The sequence below is a fragment of the Amblyomma mixtum genome, chromosome 9 (genome assembly GCF_055824585.1).
Source record: "Amblyomma mixtum isolate Tamu chromosome 9, ASM5582458v1, whole genome shotgun sequence".
Lineage (NCBI taxonomy): Eukaryota > Metazoa > Arthropoda > Arachnida > Ixodida > Ixodidae > Amblyomma > Amblyomma mixtum.
Window position 1 is genome coordinate 78,353,896 of NC_143020.1, and position 13,258 is coordinate 78,367,153.

Sequence of the window (13,258 nt, forward strand, 5' to 3'; positions counted from 1 at the left end):
AATAGTAATCTGAACAGGGAATATCGCAAGACAGCTCCAGTGTTCCACAGTACACTAGGTATCGCTTTTGAACCATCGCCTGAAAATTTTTTTGATGCCATCAGTTTATGCTTGATTGACTTCCATCCTTTACCAAAAATTTCAGCACTGCATTTTAAGCAGTGGGATAATCGCGAAGATACCAACATAAAAGGATTAAATCATGGACATGCCTCGATGCGAGGCAAAGAGTGTTGTTCAGACCTACTGCCGCGACTCTTGTTCCCTGAAGAGACCGGAGAGTGAGCAGAAATTGAATCGTGCAGAGAATTCCGTGTTTTAATCGTGAAGTATTGCATGGCTCATGGGCAACGAAACCCGGCATCGGCGTTGACCAGATTACCCGTGAATCCGTAAATCCATAAATCCCGTAAATCCGAGATTACATCACTCTGGTAAGAAAGAAAAATAAAATTTCCTCCGAAGGTGCGCCGAACTGCATCCAGTATTTTCAGATTGCGAGATGAGCACGCAAGCCACAGACTACAAAAGCACGTTCCTTCTTGGCTAACAAAAGTGAAGGTAGTATGTTGTTGCCTTACGACTGTATGCTATTGAATAGATTCATCAGAAAGGAAAAAAAAATGTATGTGAATAGAAAATAAAAACAAAAGCATGTAAGTAGCCTTAAGTGTCCTCCGTAACTTTTTTGTTAAGGAAGGTGCCAGTTAAGATAATTATTCTGAAACGAGCTCTGGATGCCAAGCGAGTAGCTCGCGCAGCCATGAATGCGAAAAATTTTTAGAGCCATTCTTACCGAGATTTAGGCGTTAATTAATGAAAGCTGCAATAGGCCCAGTTTCGCCATTTAGCCGTGCATTCGGCAAGGCAATGAGCATCTTCAGGTGTAAAACAAATGTTGTTCTTATGGAAATAAATGAAATATGGCCTAGCCTCCCGTTATCTCCCACCCTAGAATAAGCTTTATTTGAAATGAATTCACTTAAGGTAACAAAAATTCAGTTTAACAGAAATAGTTACATTACTTCAATTCGCTCAATAATTAAGCTCTCACGGCGGACGCAGCACACTCCGCGGTAGAATGCAAGGCTGTAGGATTAAAGCAAAGCTTAAACAGCTGTAGATTTAAAAAAATGAAGGAAACCACTCCCATGGCTGTAAGAATTGCGAGAGAAATCCACATGTTGCCACGACTGTCAGTTTGGGTACAACCTCGTAATTTCAAGATTTCAGGTTTTCGTTATTCATCTATACCTTCTATATTCTTGTTGCTTTTTGTTCGGTTTCCAGCATCGAGACTATCGTTTTGTGTAAACTAAAGTAGAAAAATTTGGTGATCCTTAACTGGACTACCCTAGTGAGGGCGTACTCGTTGACACTTCCATTTGTTTTATGCGCTTAGTCTATTACTCTTTTGTCACATTATAGCCCTTACCTATGTGCTCGATGAACCGCTTATTTTGCTTTGCGAATGCCTACGTTAAGATCCCCATATCACCACTGGCTCCTCTGTGTCCTTTCAATTATTGTTTAAAAGTATATGAGCACCATCGCATCGTAACAAGGTTGATTTAGCGGAATTTTTTTATCTACTTCTTTGTGGGACCGAGACCTATCGAACCACAACGAAGCCATCAAACCTCCGGAGGGACTGCTGAGCGAGTTGGTTGCATATACTTCAATTTCCCACAGCGCACAGTATCACACTTACATGGAAGGAAACGCAGCCCAAATCACTGTGGTGCGTTTCCGTCCGTGTCTTTTGTGTTTGCTGTGGGGAATTGAATACATAAACCTTGATCCCTGCGAAACACACATGGCTTACTTTCTTTAGAGATATTCTTTCATTTTCATTATGAAGGGGAATTAAGATTTCACTCGTTCTGCAATTTTCGATGTCACTCTTCTTGTAAAGCTCAACTCTCGTCGTTCGCACGATATCCGACGCAAACCACAGCCGATCGCACACGCTGCACTGCACTCCTAACAAATCTTTCTTGATGTGCTACGTAAAGTGCGCTTCAGCTCAGGCAGTGCGCGGATGTTCTTTCTTACGACGTTGTATAGCCACACGCATATTTACAAGCCTGGTCTCGGGTTACTTGGCACTTTCACTGGAATGACCTTGTCGGACGGCCTGACGTATCTGATAAAGGAGCATCGTCAAGTTCGCTGCGTAACGGTGACGGTCGGGGGCTGCACGTCGACGTTAAGTTTAATTGAGCCCCTCTTGCGATGGGGCCTCACAAGCGACCACCGCCCACAGGCCTTCCTTTTTTCTTAGGTATGTGATAAGTGGTTTAAGTTTTACCACATCATTTTTTTTTCAGCGCCAGCCGCTGCTCCCACCGGCCGCTCGCTTTTCGCGCGCGTGCATTAGCGACATATATATCGCAAAATCGTGCGAAGGTAGTTAAATAATGTTTAGCATTAACATAAAAACATGCGTAATTGAAAACACCAAAGTGTAAAGTAAGCTCCTCATATCGTACAGCCTTTGTCAGAAGTTTAGAGCCCGGGGGGTTTGCTTCTGGGGCCCACTGCTTTGCTCGTCATGCGTGCTCAGCGTCCGAAATCTCCTGAAGGTAAGAAGATATTTCGTCCTGCTCCCTCCGATGCGTAGAACTTCCATGAATATTACAGGAGCGCCACAATAGGGCTTTGAAGCAAACCCCCTGGGCTCTAAACTTTTGACAAAGGCTGTACATGTTTTTCAATGGGCGCTCCGGCCTTACTGCAGTAATACCTTATGTGAGCACCATGAGAAATGTCTTGGGTACCTTCATGATACGGTGCGCAGTACGCTCTTCCGTCATCCTGTTCTCCATGGCCTCATCAGCTCTTCTTGTCATAACAGCACACTCGGGCAGCATTTGCGAAGCTGAATGTTTCGCCTTATCTCTCTCTCACACAACACTCTCCTATTTCAGAATGTTTCCACTACGCAGCAAGAGGAGCGACAACCACCTTGTACACCAGCATCAAATCCCGACGCTCCAAGCTCTATAAATACCAAGAGGTTTCAAAATGAATCACGTGCTGGGACGAATCTGTACCCTCAGGCCGAGCTTGAAAACGCTGCGAAATACACTTTAGGTGATGCACAATATCAGAACTTCGTGCCGGCCGAGAGAGATGCCTCGCTGACAGATCAGGTCAGTTGGCGGCCCAGATTTTCTCGGTCAAATCTGGTAGACCATTTTGAGTGTATCGGTAGCAGTTCGCTGCGTAAGTCCGACTCGAAACTCTTCTTAGCACACATGCCGGCAAATTTCCCTGCACACATTCCGGCATTATTACACGGCTTTCCGGTGAGAAGATATCGAACTATAAATGGCAGATAGCGGCCAACGGTCGAATTGTTGTGCAATAAACTCTCTCCCCTCCTGCTTTTCCTGACTGAAGGGCTAGTCAGGATGCACTGAATAATTTTGTTTAGTTGTAGATGTATGGATAAAATTAAAAATTTCTTGCAGTATAACTTAAACAGAGCAAGTAAGAGTGGCACAAAGTTCATATGATTCGGACAGACTTTTAGCCCGTTGAATGTGAGTCACTAATTAAAACGACGAATTCGCGCTTGATGAAGCAGCGTTCAAAATTTATTTGAGCTAGTCGCCCGTAGTATTGGCGGGAGTCACTTCAGATGAACGTTATTTTCTACATCACTTAAACCCCTTGTCACTATTACACCTCTCACTTCAACAATGGGCCGCCGTGGTGGTTCAGTGGTTCTGGCACTCGGCTGCTGACCGGAAACACGCTGGTTTGATCTCGACTGCGGCAGTCTAATTTCGATGGAGGCGATAATCTAGAGGCCCATGTACTGTGCGATGTCAGTGCAAGTTAAAGAACCTTAGGTGGTCGCAACTTACGGAGCCCTTCACTACTTTGTCCCTCACACCCTGAGTCGCGTTGGGACGCTAAAGCCCCATAAACCGAAAACCATAACACAACAGTCAGATGAGGCCGCCGCGGTGGCTCAGTGGTTATGGTGCTCGGCTGCTGACCCAAAAGACGCGGGTTCGATCCCTCCGCGGCAGCTGGAATTTCTTTGGAGGAGAAATTCTAGAGGCCCGTGTACTGTGCGATGTCAGTGCACGTTAAAGAACCCCAGGTGGTCGAAATTTCCGGAGCCCTTCACTACGGCGTCTCTTATAGCCTTAGTCGCTTTGGGACGTTAAACCCCATAAAAGCAAACAGTCAGATGAGTCGGCCAGCTTCCTTCTTTCCCCTCCAAAGCAAACAAATTGGTTGGTACATACCTGTCAAGCATCAAATTAAAGAAGTAATGTTTTTGTTTAGGCTCCACTTGGATATTGTTCAAACCTCTTCTTGACTTCATATCGAGGTACATCATGTAGATCATGCTTCTAAGTTCCTAAAAGGTTTTTGGTTTACTTCCTAATGTAAATGAATTCGGATAATTTAAGAAATGGTGACCTTCTTCAGATCTAAGACACATTTGACAATGAATTCATTGTTGTTTTCTTTTTGAAGCGTGCGTCATCGTTAAATGCAATTGTAGCAGTGCATCCTTTTGAGCAAGGCCATGTATACTTGGGGAGTCGGTTTTTATTTTATTGATTCAAGCTGCAGCAGTTTAAAATGTTCGCAAATTTGACGCTCTCATTTCTAGACAAGAAGGCCCGAGACATCTGGTACGGAAAATGTGAAAAACTGCCAATTTTGTGACAGAAAAGTGAAAGCTGCGAACTTCGAAATTCACTTAACGAGGTGTCCGAAATCACCGGTTACTTGCGTTCACTGCGGGGAAGCCTTAGAGAAGGCCGATAAAATGGTAAGCCACTTTTAATATCTCTCTGTGAAAAGAAACGCTTTTTCAGGCTCGCATGGATGACATTTTTTGAATTGATACAGGACAGCTTAAAATTATAGGAATTGTATTTGGCGACACTTGTTACGTGAAAATGAAACTACTGCCGGTATGCTAGGATAACTGAGTGTGTGCATTGGAAGGCAGCACAACAGGCTTCCAGGAAATGTTGCCAGAAAATGTTTCCATGGCCCCGCCGCGGTGGCTCAGTGGTTATGGCACTCGGCTGCTGACCCGAAAGACGCGGGTTTGATCCCGGCCGCGGCGGCCGAATTTCGATGGCGATGGCCCGTGTGCTGTGCGATGTCAGTGCACGTTAAAGAACCCCAGGTAGTCTAAATTTCCGGAGCCCTTCACTATGGCGTCCCTCATAGCCTGAGATGCTTTGGGACGTTAAACCCCAATAAACCACACCAAATGTTGCCAGGAGAAGCGATCACTGATATTAAATGGTTAGGAATCAAAATTAGGAAATATACCGGGACGGGGCAGTTGAGCATGGCACAAGATGTTGGTCACTGAAGATTGTGAGGATTACAGAAATTCCGTGAAGAATTGGGGGCTCATTGAGCGTCTCAGCGTTTAGGAGAAGAGGCGAGGCTTTCTGCGCCAGGTTGACGAAAGAGTTTGAATGCCTTAGGAGATGTCTTACATGAGAACCACCGACAAGTCAGCGTCTGCACATTTGTAGCAAATAAGAGGTTTAGCTGTTAAAAAAACTGCGCACCGCACACAGCGTACCGCTACGCGCCACATTGCTCATACGTTGCCAATTTCTTGCTTTAAACTAGACATTTAAGCTAGACATTTCTTAGCGACAGTGAGGACTGAGGCCACTGAGGCAAATGCCTCCCTGGTAAAGGCCCTTAGTTATTTACGGTATTAATGACCCTTAGGCATTTACGGTAAAATGCTTTGCTGTAAGGCCGTTAGTTGAAATGTCTTTAGGTCGAAGCCATTTATGGCTAAAGCCTTTAGTGTAACGGTCTTTAGGTGAAATGACACTTTCAGATTCACAGCACGCTTGAACCTTAAGTGCCCACCTTAAATTTATCACCTGGTTGTGGACGGCTTCTCAAGTGGTTTGAAAGCCATTGGGACCCCACAAGACAGATATTTTTTTTTAATTTTCAGATCCATGAAGACAGTTGCAAATCAAACCCAGTGAACAAAGCGAAGGAGGTAAGCAGATTTAAGTTTTCCTGTGGCACGATGCCTGGCATCGTAGTCCGCGTTAGCGCACGTTGATGGCTTACGTTGCCAAAGCCGCTAATGTCTCAACATTGGTTATGTATTCTGCTAAAAGAGTTCAGATAAAGAGTACGCATGTACTTCATTGCGCTTATTACTGTTCGGAAGTCTGATATTGTTGGAAATGCTTCTAAATTTTCAGTGTGCTATAATTAGGAGGGAGGAGGGCTCAGTTTGTGACAACACACACGCACAAGCACATACGCCTTAACACGCGCATACATACATACATACACACACACACAAGCATGCATATATACATATATAGAAGAAGGGGTCACAACTTTGCAATTATCTTCATTTAATACCAATAGTTTCGAACGGAGGACCGTCCTTCATCAGGTTCGGTCACATAACACGCGCACAGACGCACGCACGTGGACGCCACCGGTCACCAATACCATGGAGCGTAGGCGATGATTATGTTCTTTAGGCACACTATGTGATAAAAGAATACAGTATTAACGATGATTAATTACAAAGCAGAGAGCCTCCGAATTTCGTGTCCGGTGCTCCGCCTACTGATCTACGGTGACGGCTGTCCAGTCTTCTGGTTTTACGGGTATTTACGTGTAGTGTACATGAACCTTAAGAGTGTCCACTAACACCACCTTGGGCCATAGCGGCGGGCGTGGTAGACGTGTATTACCCCGAGTGCCACGTGAAACTTGGTCTAACGGTTATGGCGGATGCTGTGTTCTTGTTGCGACTGAAGGAGGGATGAAGGAAAAAACCACGGACGTTGCCACTGGTTCAAGTTGACCCCAGTCACTGCCAAGTGCAGACAGAGAAGAGTTGAAAGATGTGAGAGGAAATACGGAATGAACAGACGCTTGTAGCAGTAACCGAATCAATCCTCCGATGCGACGACGTCGGCTGTAGCAGACACCCCATTCACGCCTCCAATCACCAGGAAATCGTACGAGACCCCTCTTGCGCTAGCTATGGCATCACGACTCCCAGAATTGAAAAAAAAACTGTCTTCAGACAAAGAGACAAACTGACAGCCAAACACACAACGGCTAAACGCGGGGAATGGCCACTATAAGTGAATGGCCAACATGAGCACCACAAGCCACCAAGGTGGCCGTGTGCTCCATGGTGGTATAACCTTTCCCCTTGACCTTTGGCCTTGATCTTGTCTCTGCTCATTTCTAGAATCTGGCCCGGAGCACCCCCGAAATTTGACCTTGGCCAATTTGGACCAAAATCAATGCCCGACCATTCCGTGCCTGACATGGTTGCGACCTCCAGATTTGGCGTGGGTCATTTCCGAAAAACTGGCCTAGGCCAGCCCGGAAATTTGACATTGGCAGATTTGGACCAAAATCGAAGTCTGATCATAACTGAGCGTGCCCGACACGACGGTTAGCTGCAAATTTGGCTCGGGAAATTGCGAAAATCTTACCTTCGCGATTTTGGGGCGCTTGCGATCTAGGCTTAAGCAAGTTAAAAAACCTATGGTGTACCATGTCTACAGAAGGTGCATCATGGTCCCTCATGTGAACCGTTGTATATTTGCCTCCAACCTTTAACCTTTCACCCTTCACCGTGGACCGTGACTTTTGACATATCACCTTAAATGAGTTTCTTCAAGATGGTGCCACTGTCAGGTGGCGTGTACATAAACGTCGAATTGCCGCACTCGGCTTATTAGCCATGGAATAAAAGCAGTCGGGACCATCTGCCTTAACATGCCTCAGCTATCGCTCGAGCTTTGAGTGTAACAGTGGTTGAACCTTGCGAACTTTTTTCTTGTGCTTTGTATTCAGTTATCTTTTAGTAATAAAAAGGATTACCCTATTAATCTCCACAAAAATGAACATCCCATTGTTTTTTGTTTAGGAGATTATTGGCTTTTTCATATATAACGAGCCCCCCCTATTCTATTGCCTTATATATGTATATACTCTGTTAATATACCACCCACGTAGAAATGACAGAATTAGTGTTTCGCATTTACAGTTTTCGTCTCGTCCAGTTTTACATAACCAAGTTTTTGTAACTCTAAAGTTTCGGTTTTTGTTTGGCGATCACGGGTGCCGTAAATTATTCAGTTTGTTCGGCCTAGTACTTTTATTAACCTTCTCTAATGGGCAGTAAGCGTATTGAACCCATCTGCTTTCTCCAGCCGTGAAATTTTTCAACACTTCCCTTGGATTATCTTTTTCATGACGCATCCTAGATTTACATGCTAGTTACTGTACAGGTGGTAAGTAACTATTATACCATTGTTGACTGGTTGGACTGTGGCCAGCGGAAGATATTGAAAACAAGCGCAGCTATCCTGATCATTCAAGCTTTCAAGAATTCGCGTAGTTATTTGTACGTATCAGACAGGTGAAATGTCAAAGTAAGCAATGAATATTCAAAGAACACTGCTGTATGGCGCATCCCAATCGTACGCCGTAATGACTACCAATTTTTTACCACCGTAACAGTAGAACCGTTTTAGTCAGGCGAGGTTCAGGGCTGGATGCCGCATGGCTTGTATAACTGCTCTAAGTGCTTTGCTTGCATTTGCAGGAACAGAAAAAGCAACCAAAGAGACCTTTGACTCCACCTACGGTGAGGCGGAAACACCATTTGTTTTCCTTTAAACGCAAAACTAAATATTTTTGCATGACCAACACATATCAGAGCCTTTTCTTCAGCCCAGATTACAAGAAGGGCAGGTTTCCTACAGCTTCGGTAATGCTAACTATAAACTGTGGAAACAATAATTGCAACCCTTTCATAACTGAAGAGTACATAGCTCGAAAGTCTAGATTGGATCTTTTAAGTGTTTTTGGTCTTATCGCCTTTTATCACTTTTTACTGGCGGCTAGCTTTATATACCAAAAGCTACGTCTTTGATGTATCAAATGTACATCACCCTATCCCGCCCTATCCCAATGTGATCAATTACTTCAAAGCGAACCTGCTTCGTAACTGTGCGTTTTGTAGAAAAAAAATGAAAATCTGAGGACTTATCCAGAATTTCCAGCTTCTCTGCATCTGAAGTACGTGTTCCTGCAGTTTATGACTAGCTGAAGCTGAAAGACCAGTGCAGTTAACTGGTGGATAAAGGATTTTATTTTAAGAGGTGGGAAAAACACATGCTCAAAGAAAAATCAATGACGCTTATGCTTCCCTTTTAAGAGGGGAACACGAAAGCGTATTGCAGCGCTGCAAAAAATATTACTCATGTACGCGTGAGTACACAAAGACAATTCACAAAGTAATAGACCACAACATTTACTAGGCCCACTTTTATAAAGTTCGACTAAAGAGCCTTCGAATGTCTTCTGCGTGTGGTGCCCTCACAATCTGAAGGACCTGGGTTCGATTCCTTGTATCTTCACAAAATCTTTTTATTTGGAAGTTATCGTGTTACCACGCCGACAGCGCCGACAACGCCAGCAATGCCAGAGCGACGACACCAGCTATTCTTCGACACGAGCTCCTTAACACTGTCGCGTTAATGTGAAGTCATTGTACTAATAGATCCCAGATATATATTTGCTGGAGGTCACAACTTGTTGAATTTTCGGAGCGTATTAATCGTGCTCACATCTGAACCAATACGTGAAACTCGTAATATTTATGAATTTGTCTGTAAATTTCTTTTGAAACATTCTGAAATGGAGGAACTGCATATAAAAATTATTTCATAAACTCCTCTTAATTGGATTATGCGATGTAAATTATTGGCTTGCTCACCTCAGTTTGGTGTTTGGTGGACTGTTCTGTAGTGAAAAATTGGGTAGCCTAAGAAATCTAGAATGATTTTCTTCAAATCGATCTGTTTCCTGGAGAGTACACTTTGCTGAGTAGTTCCAGAAATAAAAGCAGAATGCACTTAACAGTTGCCAGTGCATGATAAAGAACCCGAGGTGGTAGAAAATTCCGGAGCCGTCCACTACGGCGTCCCTCGTAGCCTGAGTCGCCTTGGGACGTTAAGAGACAGCAGAAGAACGCGCTGCACGACTCGAAAAGCGTCGCAGCTAACGCAACTGACCGGGCTTAGCCAGAGCTAAACCACACCTAATGTTCTGCCTGGCGTGCAGGTCTCAGCCAACGTTACGTTAGTTAGGGGCGTAAACTCCCAAACGTGCTGAGCCTGCTTTCTTGACCGTTTTGCTACCGTACTATGCCTGACACCGAAAAGATGTTCCCTCCTCTCCGCCGTAACGTGACAGCAGTGGAGCTAATACGATAGCGGTGTCCTGAGAGGAGAAAGATTTGAAAGTCTACCTTTAATGGCGAATATCCTGTGTGCAGCAATGCAGTTTTATCGCTTTACTAGGAGGAGCCGTATATTATGGCGATTTCGAAGCAATGCGATCTTACAATTACGATGATTTATTTAGTTCTACCCATCTGTTACAAAACTTCTTTGAAATGAATTTGCATTGCTTCCTCTCGGATATTCTTCACTGTGTTGACCTCGCTGTCGTATGAAGCCGAATGTGTCGCATTCGATGAAGACTGTTGGACCTGATGGTCCTTCCTAAGCATCAGACAGCACTGGCAGAGGTCATCTCGACTAACTGCTGATTGGAGTACTTCGCCATTGTTTTTTTATTGCGAAAGCAATACTACGCTCATGAACGGCCTTTCGCGTAGCGGCGGCCGGTAGCCACGTTTGACCTTTAGAATGACCTCTGACGTCATACCAGGGTGAGAGATGGGCTACGAAGTCTAGTCATCGCGCAGCGGCGGCCGGCAGCCACGCGTGACATTTAGAATGACCTATGACGTCATACCATGCCTAGTGACGTCATAGCATGACGTCATACCAGGGTGAGAGATGGGCTACCGAGTCGAGTCGTCGCGCAGCGGCGGCCGGTAGCTACGCGTGACCTGTAGACGCGGCGCACTGCGTTCCTTCCGTTAGAGGCGCTGCGTTCGCATTCGCAACCTACCAGGCTTAACCAAAGCTAAGCTCCCGCTATTTTTTTTTAAACCTGCGCTCCTAAAACTAATATGGGGGACATGATGAAAACCTGAATCTTCCGTCATGATAGCTTTAGCTAATGGTACAACATTCATAATCTCGAACTAACACGATGGAGGTGCACAGAGCCATGGAAAAGAATCTTCATGCAAGCTTTTTCTATGGTGTTCCAGAAGCCAATGAACCAAGAAAATGGCGGGCGTAATTCCAAGAAGCAGAGGCCGCACTCCAGCCCAAGCTACGCCGAAGCACTGAAAGGTCCCCAGGGCAGCGTTCCGAAACCCAGCTCCTCCAGTCGGAGTGCTCCACAAAGTGAAGAAACCCAGAAAGGTAGGTTCACAAGGCTGGCCTCCATATTCATGACGGCTTTAAGTCAATTGCAAAAAAAAAGCCCTACGCCTTTTGCTCAGCCCTCAGGCGATTTTTTTTCTCCACACAGGCAGCCAGCGACAGACCGGAAACGGGAACGCCAGGCAAACATCAACGGAAGAGAGAAAGGTACATTCGAAGCAGCCTACCCAAACGATTGTTAAGCACTGTAAGAGTGCAAGGCTGTATACTTCCAGTGCCTCCACTGTTGAAGGCACTGTTCACCAAAGCTGTATTCAAAAACGGAACATTCCGGATGCATCCGGGCCAACTCAGCAAAGTGCTCCACGCTACATGACCCGTAGCCAAACAAGGAAACAGCGAAGTTCCTCGGAAATCCGATACTAACGATGAAACAAAAATTCAGCACGATTTTTTGCTTCCCTCCCACGTCCATGAGCAAGCTGTTTCAACCCAAAAAGAAGAATGCCGTACTGTCCGCTTTAAGCTGTGTTTGCTTACGGCTGTGTGGCAGGCCCTGCGGTGGTGAAGATAAAGTACCAAACATCAATAGCTTTAGCCTTTTATGTGTATTCATTGCCTGAGGTCAGCATTCTGTTTTATGCGTTTCGCGGGACGGGGCTAGGACAAAAAAATATGATGATGCCTACCCCACTTTTACGAGTATCAACAGCGATAGCTGCTTCGGAAAATTATTAACCTAGTGATGAGCGCCCTCGAGTCGGTGTGGGATGATTGTGTTAATTTTGCCGGGCTTCTAGATTTTTTCGCGAAGAGTGTTTGTGGGCAGGCTCTGGAAAATGTTCGTGCCATGTGCGTCTCCCATATAAATGCCGCGTTCCGAACGCAACGCCACGTCTGCGCTGCGTCCATGATCATCGAGGAACGCGAGTGTTGTTCCACGTGTCTCCCTGCGGTGTTATCACTGTCAATGCTGTGCAGACGCTTGCAAACTGCATACATTGTTTTATCGAATCATGGCAGCCATATTTGTGCTGGCGAAGTCGTGCTACCGGCGGGGCACCTAATCGGTATTGCCTAGTCTCCCCTTTCCCCGATGACTCTCCTTCCTAACTCGTTAGCTTCGCCTTTCCACTCCCTCATTGCCCATCTGCTCCCCATTTCTTTCTACTGGACTTGCGGATTGGAGGAGGAAGATATGATGGTATCCTGACCGGACGATACCGATGATAACGCGAAACCGGATAAAATATAGGTTAATAGAGCTAGCGCTGGGAAAACACTAATATTAAAGCACTGTAATGTACAGCAAAGGACGCCTAATTTCATGCCTATAAGAGCATGCCGAAGTCACTCTGCAAGGAATAGTGAGACGCAGATTTCAACCCCGAGCAAAACAATACCCTCAAATGGATTTATAAGCACGAGAATCAGCTGCTGCGCCGCATTGACTTTGGCGCTCTACTGAGGATCCCAAGTACGCGGGAAAAGAATACAGCTCCCCGCGTCGTGGAGGTGAACAACATCTATCGACCAATAAATAGTTACAGAGAGTAGACTAGGGTAGAGCCTATTGGCCTCTTCCCCTCAAAATACTTGGTAGAGCCTCCATTTCAGAGCCCCATTGCTAAGGAACGGCGCCCGCGTCCGTTGAACGAAGGCCTTTTGATTCTTGAGGTACGCATTTCGAAGAATTTGAAAATTAAAAAGACCACTGTGATGTATGATCTCTGCGCACGTTAAGGTGTAAAATAATCATGAGTCTCTAATCATGAGTCATGAATCTAAAGCGTCTCTCAGAGCCCACGTTTCGCTTTGGGACATGGAACGCAAGGATGTATTTTGCATGGTGTATTGTTTGCACTATTCTGTAGTGTTCTGTCCTATTCAGTTTTCCGTAGTAGGTTGTATGAAACTATTGCTATCATGGACATATTTGG

At 45.2% G+C, this 13,258-nt stretch overlaps 1 protein-coding gene across 3 annotated transcripts in view; it reads left to right on the forward strand.

Moving 5' to 3' along the window:
* LOC149329813 (uncharacterized) overlaps window positions 1-13,258 on the forward strand; it is a 65,070-nt gene that overhangs the window by 16,417 nt on the left and 35,395 nt on the right. For all 3 annotated transcript variants that reach the window (XM_089560504.1, XM_089560505.1, XM_089560506.1), the window contains exons 5-10: window positions 2,931-3,155; window positions 4,640-4,801; window positions 5,972-6,019; window positions 8,615-8,656; window positions 11,201-11,357; window positions 11,467-11,525. In XM_089560504.1, coding sequence (XP_089416630.1) covers window positions 2,931-3,155; window positions 4,640-4,801; window positions 5,972-6,019; window positions 8,615-8,656; window positions 11,201-11,357; window positions 11,467-11,525 — 693 coding nt within the window. The remainder of the gene's footprint in view (window positions 1-2,930; window positions 3,156-4,639; window positions 4,802-5,971; window positions 6,020-8,614; window positions 8,657-11,200; window positions 11,358-11,466; window positions 11,526-13,258) is intronic.